Source organism: Elgaria multicarinata, chromosome 10, assembly GCF_023053635.1.
Source record: "Elgaria multicarinata webbii isolate HBS135686 ecotype San Diego chromosome 10, rElgMul1.1.pri, whole genome shotgun sequence".
Classification (NCBI taxonomy): Eukaryota; Metazoa; Chordata; class Lepidosauria; order Squamata; family Anguidae; genus Elgaria; species Elgaria multicarinata.
This window is the reverse complement of record NC_086180.1, coordinates 28,180,117-28,195,792: the sequence shown is the minus strand read 5'-3', so window position 1 is coordinate 28,195,792 and position 15,676 is coordinate 28,180,117. Positions and strand designations below refer to the sequence as shown.

Sequence of the window (15,676 nt, the reverse complement as noted above, 5' to 3'; positions counted from 1 at the left end):
AATACATCCACACCAACATCCAGAAAGTAGTCATACTTAAAACATGCTCAATTGTCAGGAAAATCCTGAATCAGTAAAAGGCAGCATGGCCTGGCAAAGCCTGTCATGTCCATCTAGAAAAACCGCCAAAAGCGAGAAAAGTGATAATAATAACAACTTTTACTGAATCACTAAAAGACAGCATGACTTGGCAAAGCCCATCATGTTCATCTAGAAAAACCGCTACAAGTGAGAAATTAGAGAATAATAATAATAATAATAATAATAATAATAATAATAATAATACAATCCCTGAACACAATCTTTTATACAATGTGTTGCTTTACATTTTAAAAAATAAAACAGGCAAGAGCACCTGTGGAGTGGATTTCAACCAGGTTTGACCTAGGTTCAAATCCCCATTCAACCATATCCGGGTGACCTTGGGCCATTCCGCCACTCTCTCTTTCTCAACTTAACCTACTTTACAGGGTTCTTGGGACAATAAACTCAGGAGCAAACCATATATGCAGCCCTCAGCTCCTTTGATGAAGGGCAGGATGAAAACATAATAGAAAGAAATATGGTACTTACCCTTCTTCATATATCTTTCTGTCAACAGGAGAGAGAAAAAGTACAGAGCTATTAACATTCACCTAAGGAAATCTATATTAACCACCTGATCCTAACTCTGCATACATTAAACTCAATGACCTGGTTCACACGTAATGCTAAACCATGGTTTAGTGTCATAAGGGTAAGCCTCAGCAAGCCTTTTCGTCCTCCAGTGCCGTTGCGATTAGGGCGTTAAGTGTTTTCACTTCTGCTTTAAATTAATCATAGTTTAGTGTTACATCAAAACTCTAAAGTGTGATTAATCTTAACTACTAGTGTAAAGCTCATGTTGCCATGGGCACTAGTAGCACCCCTCAGTCCCCTCATCATAGAGGGGCTAATGAAAAATGAAAATGTGGCTGGTGCATAGTGAATTCCCCTCCGAAATTTCCATATGGTGCGCCCCACCCCCTCCTTTGCCTTCTCCAATTGCCTGTCTCCATTCCCTTCCCTGCTGGCGTCAACAGCCTAACCATGCAACGCTGCCTGAGGCCCGCCTTCTAATTGGCCAAACAGGACTGTCTATCATCCTGCTGGCAGAGGGGCTGGTTGCCCTGCCTATTTGGCACAGAGGAAATTCATTGCTATTTAAACTCGAGCTTTGAACTTTTTCAAACTTTCAATGTTTTCCCCAGCGTGAGCGAAATTGGTCTGGTAGATCTCAAATAATAAAGCTTACACTACCTTATTCTTATATAAGATTATTTGTTGAAACAAGCCAACTGCTTAAACTATGGTTTGAAGTTGGGTCATTTCAACAAACTGTAATTAAGACTAAGCACAATCTGCCATGCCTGAACAACACAGCAAGCAGCAGTAAATCTAAAACAGAAGAGAAAGCTCTCAAAATCTTCCTTGCAGCCATGCTTATATCGCTAACCTATTGTTTAGCTTTATGTCTGAACCGGTTCAGTGGGACTTACTTCTGAGTAGACATGCTTAACATTAGGCAGAAAAGAGTGCTAATTTCCACACATGGTTCCCTTGAAAAGCCCATTGAATGCTTAGTCAACTGCCTTGGACCACGTTCACTAAGGCAGCTTGCTAATCAAATTTATTTGCAGATGCTCCAGATTCTTTTGGGCTATATATAGAAGCCAAAAGCTTTACATAAATCTAGTCCTTTAGTTTCCTGAAGAAGTGGTACATAACGTGAAAGACCACAACAAAACAGGATTTGGGGAAAGAAACAAGCCCCGACATAGACAATTTTACATAGTGGAGGTTAAGGATTTTATTACGGTGATCATTTAAATTATTTACAGATGTATTCAGTGCATTAAAAAGATGGAATGCTGGGGTTTAGGATTGGTACTCCCCTGAAGCAAACCAGCCTAGAAAACTTGCTTTGATGGCATTTTGTAAATTCTTTCCATTTTGAATCTCACGACAGAGAAACATACGCATGTTTCCAGGAAAACAGCATAAGCATGCACGCCTAGCAAACCTCATAAAATCCTGCATTTATAGGAGATAATTTATTTACAGCTGTTTAAGGTCTTTCATGCCGGGCAATGAGCAAGTGATGGAAATCGTCATTTGAGAAGCTCTTACTTTAAGGACTGTAGGCAGTCTCTTAAATGTTGCTTCAGTTCTTCATCCTTTTCGTAGGATTCCAGCAGGAAGTGGGCCTCATCGTGGTGGTAGCAGTAGATTTTGTATGCCTCTTCTAGTTGGTCTTTAATCTGCAAAAACACTTGCCCTGTTAAAGTGGAAAGCAAAAACAAAAGCCAAGAAAAAGAAAGAAAACTCATTGTCAGATACTTTAAGGACCTCTTCAAATATATGAAGTGAACCTACCTGACTTTTATTGTTGGCCTTGGAAGCTCCACTCTCTGACCTATCTAATGCAATCAGATGGGCAGTTACAAAAAACAGGGCTTTCTTGGTGGTGGTGCTGAGTGTTGAATACTCTTCTTGGTGAGATCTGATAGGCCCCTTCTTTAACAGTGGCCATAGGCAGGTGGGCAGTGTGGCGTTACACCCCACAAGTCAGTTCCCTAATGTATGTCCAGGATTTGTAAGTCTATTGTGTTTAGAATGTTGACCTGAGTGGGTGGAGACGGAATATCTTAGGAGGGGGGAGGAGGATATATAAGGGAATGACTGAGGTGATAAGGGGGTTGTTTTTGAAGTACTTTGGTTCGAGGGAGAATTAGAGGATCAGGGTAAAGAGGGTTGTCTTTTGAATGTAGTGTGCAGATAGTCAGTTGGTATATATTAAACAATCCTGATAATAAAGAAAGTTCAAGAGTGAAGGTGTGAGAGAAAGGAAAGTGTGTATGAGAAGAGAGAAAGGATTGGATGAGAGGTTTTAACAAGGGTCTGAAAAAATTTATTATGAAACAAAGTTTATGAACATAGAAATAAAATTTTATTCAGTTTGTTTTACTACCACAAAAATCCCACGTGTCTCCTTGGCATTTATCATCTGCAGTTATATACATATAACACCCGTTCTGACATTAATTCACCATCAACACATATAATTCACAGCGCATTATTTTATTCCTGAAATTATTCCTGTTTAGCCCCTTCCTCCACATAGTTTGTAGAATGGTGGTGTTTGTCCCTCACCTCAGGCTCATAAAGTGGTGGTGCTTAGCTTGAACAGGGAGTGTCCGCGGACAGGCCTGCTGTAAAGAGCCTGTGTTGTGGCAGGCAGCCCCACTGGTCCTGGTACATGCACAGCCTCTACCGCTGGTAGCCACAATATAGCACTTCTGGGGGGCAAGCCCTGAAATGAGTGGAAACACTTGATTCTGGGATGCGCAAGTTGTCCAAAAATGAGTGTTTGTGTCGTTTCAGGACTTGCCCCCAGAAGCAGTGGATCGTGGCCGCAACAGTAGGGGCCAAGCAAGCATTGGGACCAGCAGAGTTGGCCACATGTGCACCAGGATCGGCAAGGCTGGCTGCATGCAGAATGCCCCCATTGGATCCTGCCATTGGGGCCCAGTTCTCTATTTACAGAGGACAGTTCTCTATTTAAAGGGCTGTCCAGTCCAATTGACCTCCTTTTGATGGTGGTGGGGGCGACATTTAGCTGTGAAATCTTGCATGAAGTCAAGAATGCCACTGTGCAGGTGGAAGCATCTCTTTTAAATGTCATGAGGGTGTGTTGTGTTAGAAAGGGCCACATTGTCCCGGCTGGAACCTACTGGGGGCTGCACCCCTCCTCCCCTGACATTGCTGCAGCTGAATTTGTGGCCACACTAGTGATTTTTCTGGAAAAGGCGGCTGTGGAAAGTGTGCACTTTGTTCACAAGCAGAACTGCACTCTCAGAAGGTTTTTGGTAGCCCAATTCCTCTTCCAAGCAAGGTGTGCACTCTCCACATCCCCTGTTTCCGAGTTTTAACAATTTTATAATTTTCTACAGAAAGCAAAGCACAAGGGGAAAAGCAAAATGGATACTTTTCCTTTTTTTTTAGGGCAGAAACAAAAATTGTAGCAAGGGTGTGTGGGTGTGAGTGTTTTAAAATGTTGTTAGAAATTGTATATATATATATTTGTATTAGAAACTTACAAGAAGATCACACCCATATTAAAACTCTTTGCTTCTCTTCCTCTCCCGGTGCCACTGGAACACTTTGTGTGTTATGAGGAAGTGCAAAAGAGGACAAGGGAGTGGATTCCACTTCCTTTTTGCACTTCTGGGGAAAATGTGTGCATTGTCTGACACAAAAAACATTTGTTTAGTTTTTGCATGTGAGGCTGCCATGCAAGGCAGAGGAGAAGGACAAAGCAAGAAAGAAGGGCAGTCGTATTTTTTGAACGTGTGAGAAAAGTTTCCTGACAGAACGTAACTGTTTTCCATTAGGGGTTGGTGCAGTTTAGTAATAGTGGTAAACATGGCCTCATCTGATACATTAGCTGCACACAGGCCTGCAAAGGAAATTACTTTCTTCAGAGAAGGAGCACGTCTCTATGCTGCTTTACTTTGGGCCTCTGACTAATTTGGGGGCAAAACAATTCACCCTCTGATTTTCCTTTCTGCCTAATGACTGAGATGAATGTCAGGTCCAGAGAGGTGAACGCCATTGACAACAGGTCAAATGTGCAGCTTTCATGAAAGATGGTGTGCATGTGGATATGTTGTGCATACGGATATGGTTAAATAAGGCCATGTCCTTTATACTTCAGCAACACAAAGAGAGAGAAGCTGCATTCGGTCAACACGATAGTCAACAGTGGGGTAATGATCAACAGTGGGGTAATGTTCAACTGTATCTAGGGGGTACTCCCCACAAAACATGATAATAATCAACTGTGGTGTGGATTAGGAGCAGTGTTGAGTTGACTGTTAGTCCACGCTGAGTTGACTCACTCATTCCCCACAGTCTCTCCCCATGCAGTCCTCCCACTAGTATCCCATCAGCCATTGCTGCCGAAAATCTATCCTTCCAACTGGACTAGAGCAGCAGCTGCCACTTTGACCACTCTTGCCTTGCAAGTCTGTGGCTGAGGAAATAACCAACAGTGCCCTCCACATTCATGATAACCAATGGTGGTTCAAATAGCCTCTACACAGCGTTGGCTATTTCAGCCAAATAACCAAACGTTGGTTTAAAAGCTCCCTCCACACAACAAGATAGCACACGGTGGGTTAAATAACCAACCATCGACTATTGAAACCACCATTGGTTATCACGTTGTCCGAACCCAGTCATTTATTTATATTTATTTATTTATTTATTAAACTTATATACCACTCCCTTAGACAGGGCTCTCTGGGCGGTTTACATTGAGAGAGAGAGCTGTCTCCCTCCCTCAGCCACTCACGTCCCTTGCTTTTTCTTAAACAACAACATACCAGAAGCGTTTAGTCAAACTGTACCTGAACATTGCAGAAGACTGTCCCAAGAATCAAGTCTACTGTACAATTAATAGAGCTGTCTGCAAATGGCCTCTTGAAATTCTTGAAATTCTCTACCCTATTTGTGGCAGACAAATTGTAGGGGGGAAATTCACACGAATTTCTCCAGATGGAGGGGAAATACTCAACAATTTCTCACAAACAGGGCTCACTATTGACAGGGCTTATAGCCCAGTATGGCATTACACCCCACAAGTCAATTCCAAATGTATGTCTGCGGTTTGTAAGTCTGTGGTTTTTAGAATGTTGGCCTGAGTGGGCGGAGTTAGAATGTCTTGGGAGGGGGGAGGAGTGATATATAAAGGCATGACTGAGGGGATTGTGAGTTCTTTCCAGGGAGACTTGTTAGGGACTCTTAGAGTCTGTAGTGCTCTCTGTGTTTATGGTACTTAAGTTCTGGGAAATTTGAGAGTCAGTGTAGTGAGTGGTGTCTTTAGAGTGTGGTGTGCACGTAGTGGAAGTATATTAATCAATACTGATAATAAAGAAAGTTCAAGAGTGATTGTGTGAGAAAAAGGAAAGTGCGTATGTGAATAAGTGACAGGATTGTATGAAAGGTTTCAAAAAGGTTTTTAAATGTTGTTATTTGAAACAAAGCTTATGAACTTTTAAAAATAAATTTTGATTGTTTTGTTTTTAAACTACCACAAAAAGCCCACGTGTCTGTTTGGCATTTATCATCTTAAGTTTACACATATAACACCCACTCTGACAATCAGTCACCTAAGCAGATATAACAAACAGCACATTATTATATATATTAAAATCCATTCTCCATTTTAAACCCCTTTCTCCGCATAGTTTGGAGGAAGGTGGTTTTTATCCCTTGCCTCAGGCGTATCAAGCGGTGGAGCTTGGCTTGAGCAGGGAGTAGCCTCGGCCGGGTCTGGTGTTCAGAGCCTGTGTCGTGGCACCCAGCTTCTTTCTTTTTTTGTGAGGGTTTTGGAGAATTTTGTTCTGCCGCTGAAAGTGGCAACTGCATCAACTCTGCTGGCAGGCTGACCACCATTTTGCCTCCTCCACAATGCAGGTGTGAGGGGGCCATTGTTGTCTCTAGCTCCGGGCAAGAGGTGGAGTTAGTGCTTCTGTTGAAAGGGTCGTTGTTTCTTCTCCGGCCTGCATTTACTTACTGAAACGGCAGCTCGAAAAAAGGTGTGGTGTTGGAATGGGGGTAAAGTGGGCATTTTAATGCATTATCATTCTTCCGTGCATCTTTGCAGAGCTGAAAGAAGACAGCAAACATACCAATTATTTGCACGTCAGGCTCCACGTCCACCGTAGCTTCTGCCAAAGACGACAGCAGTTTGGTTGATATCTGATGGACTGATTCGATGTTGCTAAATAAACCGTCCACATCAAACCTAGCAATCTGGGTAAAACACAAATATTGGACAGGAACTGTCAGGAAAACAAGGGGGATGCTGTTTGTTGACAACCTCTCCCCGCTACAACATTTTGCTCCCTAACATGCAATTTCAGCAGTTCCATTTTATAAATCTTAGCACAAAAGCTGCATTTGCAGGTTAAAAAGGGGAAATAATATATTTGGTGTGGTGCAGTTCATAGTAGGGTGCTTGATCGCATGCCAACAATAGCTATTTATTTCTAACTATTCCTTCTGGGATGCATCTAGAAGTGAAATCGTATAATATATAATAACTGTATATTGAGGAACCCACCAATTAAGGGCTTTATCCCGCCTTAATTTTTGTTTCCACTTTTGCCACTCACATAATGATGGTAAAACCAAGGGGGATATTGGGAGGCGTGCGTGTGAATGATTTGGTTGATTATTCAGTTCCATAAAGGCCACCTCCTTTAAAAACATACATCCATGATCCTTTTTATAGGTAGAGAGATTATATTCACACAGTAGACAAACACATCTATTTCATGAAAATTAAAATGCAGACAGCAAAATCAAAGCAATGATGTCTGAATAAAATTAAAGAAATTTGTAATGAGAAAACAATTACTATAATCTCTAGGCCAAATCACAGGTACAAACTTGGCACAATTCCTGTCCAGTAAAATGGGTTCCTTTGGATCTTTTAAAACCCACCTTTATTTGGTATATGCCCTGTTGCTTTATAAGATGAAGGGACAATGAGTCAGTCTGTGGAAATCTTAGAATATACATCAGGGAGTAATATGTGAAACCAACAACAATGTTGATTTTGGCAGATAGATGAGTCTTTTCACACATGCCTAGCTATTAGTATTCATTAGTAACAGAACTGTGTATTTACCCAGCCGCTTAGAGAAAACAGTCCTAAAGAATCAAATTGCAAGTTATAGTAACTGGAACAATATACTGTAATAATTGCCAGTCGCGGTAATCTTTTATTGCAGAGACCTGTAATATTTTTGGTCCATTAGGGAGTTCAAAGCAGCCTCAACTCAATTCAGTTATTCATTTTAGGAACAACCTTAATAGCTTTTTAAAAAAATTATTCATCTTTGGAATTCTAGGTCTGGAGGTACTTACTATCAAACAAATTATAGTATCCCCCCCCCCCCCCGAATGGCAAAATCCTACGCATATCTATTCAGAAAAAAACAACGACTGAGTTTAATGGGACTTACTACCACGGAAGTGTGTATAGAATTGTAGGTTTCATTACTTTTGTATTAAGCTTTTTTTTTATAAATCACAGTCTTTTACATGGGGATTATAATATTTGCAGTGGTAAACTGAATTTAGGGTTGAATTTAAGTTGAATTTAGAACACATAATTTTGAACTTTCAGCTGACGTTGGGTACATAGCAAACATGGTGGTAGCCTAATCCTGATCCCTTAATCCTGATTAAGGTTAAGTTCCACCATGTTATTTCTGCCTTGACCCAGATAAGAAAATAAATTCAATGGCTAAGGTGTTGGCATTTTAAACAGTGATTCCTTTGATTACAGAGGAGCACAACTAATTGGTAAAAACTATGGCAAGGAAGAAGTTTGTATTGTGGCACAGTTAGGGTGACCATATGGAAAGGAGGACAGGGCTCCTATATCTTTAATAGTTGCATAAAAATGGGAATTTCAGCAGGTGCCATTTGTATGCATGCAGCACCTGGTGAAATTCCCTCTTCATCACAACAGTTAAAGCTGCAGGAGCTATACTAGAGTGACCAGATACAAAAGAGGACAGGGCTCCTGCATACAATCTACATAAGCTCCAAGGTGGGATATGATAGAAGAAGAGTGCAATTGTGGTGCAGATCATTGACAACTTGCAGTTTGTCAGTCACGCCTGTTGTGCACCAGCAGGGGAAAACCTGCTGCCCACAGAGTGTGCCATAATTCCCAACAGGGTTTTGCCTTGATGGCTCAGACGCTTCCCCACCCCCAGCATGCGCTGTCTAAATGGTAGGCAGACTGGTTTGAAATCTCTGCTGCACCACAGAACAGCAAAGTAAAATCTGCATGAAAAGATATAATTGCAGTAAGCACTTCCATTAGCTTCGCTGTCTAAAGCACAGTCTCCAGGGACTCATTTTGCTTCTCTGCAACGTATTTTCCCACAGTTACTATTCATATAGCCATAGTGGCTTTATCAGAGCAGTACAGTAACTTTAGGAAAAAGCTCATCATGTTAGAAAGGATTAAATTGTCCACAACACCGTAAGGACCAGGCAAAACCTGAAGGAGGAGACTGCTGGCTTATGGCCTGGTGCCCCCTGTGGTACGCAGCCCTAGAACTTTTCCAAACAAGGCTTTTATTGTGTGCTCATCATTCCTCACTCACGGTTGTTTATGGGTGCCTTACACAATGTCATCATTCTGTTTCACTTCCAATTGTTAAAAGGAGTTTTGTGGGGGCGTTTTTGGAGCTGGGAAAATCCAGTAGATTTGGTGAAAGCGAAACAAAGCACAAAAACCTACTAGTGTGTTTGCATTATTCTGCTATACCACAGCGTCCCCTAGAGGTTCTGTGGTGGAAAGCACAGAAAGGCAGAAAAGGAAAAAATCGTAATTTTGCAACAAAACTGGAAGTAGAAACAGCAAGTTAAGTAGCATTGGCTAGAGAAGCCCCCAGATTGCCAAATCCCTTTCTAAATAACACCAGACCCTAATCCTGAAGATACTTATGCTTGACTCTGCCTTGACTGCTCACTGCCAATCATTGGCGTGCAGACAACAGGTTCAATAGGTTCAACTGAACCCCCTAATCTGCTGCTAAGCCCCGCCCACTCTTCAAATGTGTTTGGGCAAGCCTCTCTTCCAGGGCCATCAACTGAGGAGGAACGAGGTAACTGCCGAATCTCAAGCCCAGGGAAACTTCCCGTTGCAGTGTGTGTGTGTGGGAAACGCGGGCCAAAGGCGGCTGCGCAGAGCTCGACTGCGGGGAAACTGAGCCGTGGCTGCCCCTGCCTTCTTCCTCCTGCTCGCTCCTCCTCGTGTGCGCAAGTGTAGCAGGTGGTATGGCGCCTCCTTTCCTGCTGCTGAGGGAGGAGGAAGGGGGCTCTGGGCGAGCACGCTCTACCTGGCCGCCGGGCAGGTGCAGGAGTTAAAGCTGCAGGAGCTATACTAGAGTGAACAAATGTAAAAGAGGGCAGGGCACCTGCAGCTTTAACTGTTGTGATGAAGAGGAAATTTCACAGGTTCCCCATATATACAAATGACACCTGCTGAAATTCCCTTTTCAATACAACTGTTAAATTTACAGGAGCCTTGTCCTCCTTTTCATGTAGTCAGCCTCATGGTGGGGTGTGGGATGGAGAAGGGTTTTTCACTTCTCCTGTAATTGTTAGTTATTTCATATCATCCACCTGCAGTTTCTCTAGACTGAAAGCCCAAAGTAAAATTGTTAAAAGTCACAAAGACATTTCCATTAAGGTATTTCCATTGGAGTTCTACTGATGGTAAATTTGACCAGCAAAATATCTCAACCTATGCTAATATGAGCGAGATTTCCCAAAACCTTTGCTGGGTGGGATCAGGAATTTTGAGTCATGAAGGAAATTCTTTCCCAACATAGATATAGATAGTTGTTTTTAGTCATCCTCTGTGGTATGTGGTTTGGCTCGCTTGCTTGAGTAGTGCAAAGGAAGAAGTGGAACTCTAGTTGGTGCTAGAAAACAGTAATTCATTTTTAAATAATGCATTTTGACCCATAGACTTTCCTCTCCAATTTGTTTGATATAATTGAGATGTTGTATATTTTGAAACAATTGCTGATAACTGTTCATCCTTCTTAAAAAAATCGTTTTAAAAAATTAACAGGGTCGCCATTACTATTTATCATCATCTCTCTTTTCTTACGAGTGGTGGTCTTTCTAGATGAACATGATGGGCTTTACCAACTCATGCTGTCTTTTACTGATTCAGAAATTTCCTGACTATTGAACATGTTTTAAGTGTGACAGTTTTCCTGATATTGATGTGGATGTATTTTAAGAACATAAGAAGCACCATGCTGGATCAGACCAAGGGTCCATCTAGTCCAGCACTTTGTTCACACAGTGGCCAACCAGCCATCGGTCAGGGATGAACAAGCAGGACATGGTGCAACAGCACCCTCCCTCCCATGTTCCCCAGCAACTGGTGCACGCAGGCTTATTGCCTCAAATACTGGAGATAGCACACAACCATCAGAGCTAGTAGCCATTGATAGCCTTTGCCTCCAGGAACTTATCCAACCCCCTTTTAAAGCCATCCAGATTGGTGGTCATCACCACATCCTGTGGTAGTGAGTTCCATAACTTAACTATGTGCTGTGTGAAGAAGTCCTTCCTTCATGCAACCAATTAGTAGGCCTAATTTCTGAATGTTTTCTGTAAAAGAATAAAAAAAATATGATGTGTTGCTGGTGACTAACGGGATACATGTAACTTTCCCCTATTGCCATAGTTCTTTAACTTCCATAGCCAGTGGTGTTAATTTCAGATACATTGAATGTCTCCCGTTCTTTATTTCAGTGATTTTAACATTAAGATGTTATGTAGAACAGGTTTGTCTTAATTATGTGCTGTGAAACCCTTTTTAAAAAATCCCTGGCCGAACCACCTAATGAAATGTGCTGCGCACGCCTATGCTGCCTATTGCTGACAGTAACCTAAACCTTGGAAGGAGGTGAGTCTGGGAATGCTAGTACTGATTCATCTATCTTGAAGGAGGCTAGAGAATGAAGTGTTGTGCCACCTAGGCCTGTAAGAGGTGGACGGGCAGCAGTGGTGCAGGCATTTGCATAATTTTACATCTGTATAATTTACATCTGTATTTAGCCAAATCTAATAATTTCCTACTCTGCACTAGGCACTAATCATAGGAACAGAAAAAGAGCCGTGTTGGATCAGACCAGAGGTCCATCTAGTCCAGTATTCTATTCACACAATGACCCAACCTGCTACCCATGGGAAACCCACAAGTAGGATATGAATGCAACAGCACCCCCTTGCCCATGTCCCCCAGAAGAATACTCCCTCAGAGAGAGGCTGAACTGATATTTTTCAGCAGGAACATATACCTGCCCCTGCCCAGTAACCCGATACTTTCTTACCTGCCTTCTTCTCAAGGGCTCAACCACTATTTTAATGCACAATTCCAGATCATGGAGGTAGTCTTTTTCTGTCTGAACCATTTCCGCAATTATCTTTTGCCTTTTGGCCATCATCCGACTCTTTAGCTGTTCTTCAGTTTCCAACAGTGAACCAACTGGTCCTGAGGACCCTGCTTGGGGTGCCATCTTTTCTGTAAAAAAAAAACAAATTGAAAGAATAGCAACATACATGTTTTTAAAACCAAAAAGCCTTATGGACTAGCAGTTTATTTGTTAAATGTAGGCTGAGCTATTACAGGCAAGTTGTTTGTCAGCCGTCCGTTGCGGAGGCAAGTCAGTGGGGAAGGGGGGGGCAAAATGGGGGCCGAATATCGATCCAGACCTCTGGATCTCGCTCCAGTTCCGGAGTGGATTGGGGGAGGTTTGGATCGACCAGAACCAGTTCGGGCCCGATCCGGAAGGTCCAGATCGGGTTCCGAAGCAGTTCGCGTAGGAGGTGCACAGCCCTAGTGAGAAGCATGCTGGAGGCAGACTCTGACATATTGGTGCAGTTCAGGCATATAAGTCACAAGTTAATAAGGCAAGACATGCACAAATCTTGTGCCCACGCACTCCATCCTTGCACAACACATTTCCTCCTCTCTTCTCTTTTTTTTCTTTTTTTAAAATTTTATTTATTGACTTTTTAATACCATTAACAGAAAAAAAAACATAATACATAGTACAAAACCTCAAAATAACATTTATATCAAATATTCACGCTTAATCCATTTAACATAATCATACTCAACATAAAAGTGCATCCCCCACCTCGGGATCTCATTCCTGTTTCCAAAAACTCATAGTTTCTTCTGCTGGAGGTTTCCCACTTCCCTTAGAAAACACTTTTTCCAAATCCCCTCAAAATCATTTGTTTTTGCTATACCTCTTTTCACTTTAATGTTACATGTCAATTTATCATTAATAGCAATATCCCAAACTTCTTTATACCATTCTTCAATACAAAAATCACCTTTAGTCTTCCAGTTCCTAGCTATGATTAACCTTGCAGCTGTCAACAAATTCGTTGTCAATTCCTTAATTTCTTTACTACAAGATTGTAAGCCTATGCGGCAGGGTCTTGCTATTTACTGTTTTACTCTGTACAGCACCATGTACATTGATGGTGCTATATAAATAAATAATAATAATAATAATAATAATTTAAAATCTTCTTGCAGTGAGAGTAATGCAACACTTGGTGTATCCTCCTCTCTTCTCAACAGACTGCGATGGAAGATTTCCTGGATTAATTAACCATAGTTTCATGTTATAATGCACCACATGCATGTCTTTTTATTTATTTTCTTTATATTTATTTATTATTACATTTATATCCAGCCTTTCTTCGAAGGAGCTCAGTGCAGCATACACGATTCTCCACTGCCCCCAATTTTATCCTCACAATAACCCTGTGAGGTTGCTCAGTCTGAGAGGTAATGGCTGGTTCAAGGTCACCCTGTGAACATCATGGCTAAATGGGGATTTGGAACTGCAGATCTCCTGGAGGCAAGCCCATCACTCTCATCCAGCCTTCCACAACCTGTTGCCCTCTAGATTGTTGGATTACAACACCCATCATTCCCAGCCAGCATGCTTGGAATGATGGGAGTTGCAGTACACCACTTCTACTCTAACCACTATTCCACACTGGATTTTTGTTACCCTACAAAAACAGTCCCAATGAAAAGTATAAAGGGAATCTTTTTCACAAATAAAACTTCCAATTTTATATCACACAAATTAAAAACAATGAAAGTTAATTAACTGTATTCCAATTTTTGGCGCCAGTATGATGCTGAAGGAAACTAGTGTGATTAGATGTTACGCTTTTTTTGTTGTTGCTTTATTGTTCATTATTTATCGATCGATTGATTTGACTTGTATCCTGCCCTTCTACCAGGAAAATGGCATTCAACACTGCTTACAATCCTAAAAACAGTTTTAAAATGTTGACGAGATGGTGGGACACATATTCAATTGTTAAATTGAATAGAGAATCAAATAACCTATAGAATCAAATAACCTATGGGCCAAATAACCTATGAGCAGTAATGTTTACCTCCTATAAGAGAAACAAGCCTTCCCCTACGCTGCAGATAGAATGCCACATCCCGGCTATCTAGATATGCATTTGCTTTCTAACTAGCAGAACTTATGACCTCTGTGTCCACTCGAGCATGTGCGCATCTCTTCAGATGGGCAGGATCAGCACTGCCGAAACAGTTACGGCACGAAAGTGGGATGAATGGCACCCGGTGCGCATTCCTCTCTTAGTTCTGACACTTGCATCCCCAGCAGCGTCAAGGTGGGGGAAGGGAGGCTGGGCTTTGGCTCAGCGCCACTGCGCCATACAATGGGAGCGAGGATTGCTTGTCCTTGGAGGCGTCAGGTTACATTGCCTGCGCAGCTCTCCCCAAGGGACCGACATTGCCAAAGGAGCTACCTGTGCCCTTTGCAACGAAGAAGTCTCTGGGGAAAATAATAAGAACAACAACAGTAGTAAAAGGGTAACCACCTCTCAACGGGGAAAGTCATGCAGGGGGGTGGAAATCTCTGCACTTACCTCCACAGGTGCAAAGGGGTCTCTGAGCGAGCGGAAGGGGGCAGGGGAATGTTTATGGATTTGGCAAGCTGTGCAGTCCTGCGCTCTGCAGCCACTCTGTGAAATCAGCTTGTAGGAGGGGTGGGGTGGGGGACAGTGGAAGGACAGGCTGGGGGAGGGTCTATAGCCAGGAGGGAGACCCTGGCGTGGATTCTGCAGTCTATCCACTGGAGGAATTAGACAGCTGGAGAAGGTGTCTTCCATTCGAAGATTCAAATACACCTTTCACGTGTGCAAAGTTTGAAAACAAAAAAACACCACGCTATGATATTTCAAATGCGGGGGGGGGGGGGGGAAAACGTGTTGAGAGAGGCATATGTATGAAGTCAAACTTTCCCAATTCCTTTGGAAAGAGGCACGGCTGGGACCCGTCGTGGAAATCCAAATGGAGCGGTTTATTGACCGATTGCCTGGGTTGGATTTGTACCTCACCTTTCCACCAAGAAAATGGCGCTCAAGGAGGCTTACAGTCACAGGGACGAACCATTTTAAAATAAGGATGTGGGGCGGAATCCAACGGGCCGCTTACGCCTCCACCAATTCCTGTCCCCAAGTGGAGCCATCTGCTTACGTGAGGCAGATTTAGCAATGGGAAAGAAGTGAAAATGCTTGTTTCTGGAACGGGGCAGGGCGGTGTAAGGGAGCTCCGCTGACCTGCCCTAATCGAGAAACGAGTGTTTCTGCTTGTTTCAGGGCTTCCTCTGGGAAATGCTAAATCGCTATTGTGCAAGTGGTGGGTCCTGCTCGCGCAATGGAATTGGCAGCGGGACTCACTGCTTGCACAACAGAATCAGTGGGGTGCAAGAGAATCAGTGGAGGCCTAAGCACCCTGGTGGATTTGATTAAAACAATAATAAAACAAATACATTAAACACACTGTTAAATAACACAACAATAATAGAATAAAAACAGCACCCAAGCCAACAGGCAAGTTCACACTTGGCAGAAGGTCAACAAAGAGCCTCTGTGCCTCACTCAGCAGGGAGTTCCAGCCTGGGAGCAGCCACTGAGAAGGCCCTTCTCTCTCATATTGCCTCCAAACATGCCTCTGATGGTACAGTACCAA

At 42.5% G+C, this 15,676-nt stretch overlaps 1 protein-coding gene across 1 annotated transcript in view; it reads right to left on the bottom strand.

Annotated features, from left to right (window-relative positions):
- ARHGEF38 (Rho guanine nucleotide exchange factor 38) overlaps positions 1-15,676 on the bottom strand; it is a 60,309-nt gene that overhangs the window by 33,218 nt on the left and 11,415 nt on the right. The window contains exons 2-5 of the mRNA XM_063135649.1: positions 11,967-12,157; positions 6,714-6,837; positions 2,149-2,296; positions 574-591 (exon numbers count right to left, since the gene is read on the bottom strand). Coding sequence (XP_062991719.1) covers positions 574-591; positions 2,149-2,296; positions 6,714-6,837; positions 11,967-12,157 — 481 coding nt within the window. The remainder of the gene's footprint in view (positions 1-573; positions 592-2,148; positions 2,297-6,713; positions 6,838-11,966; positions 12,158-15,676) is intronic.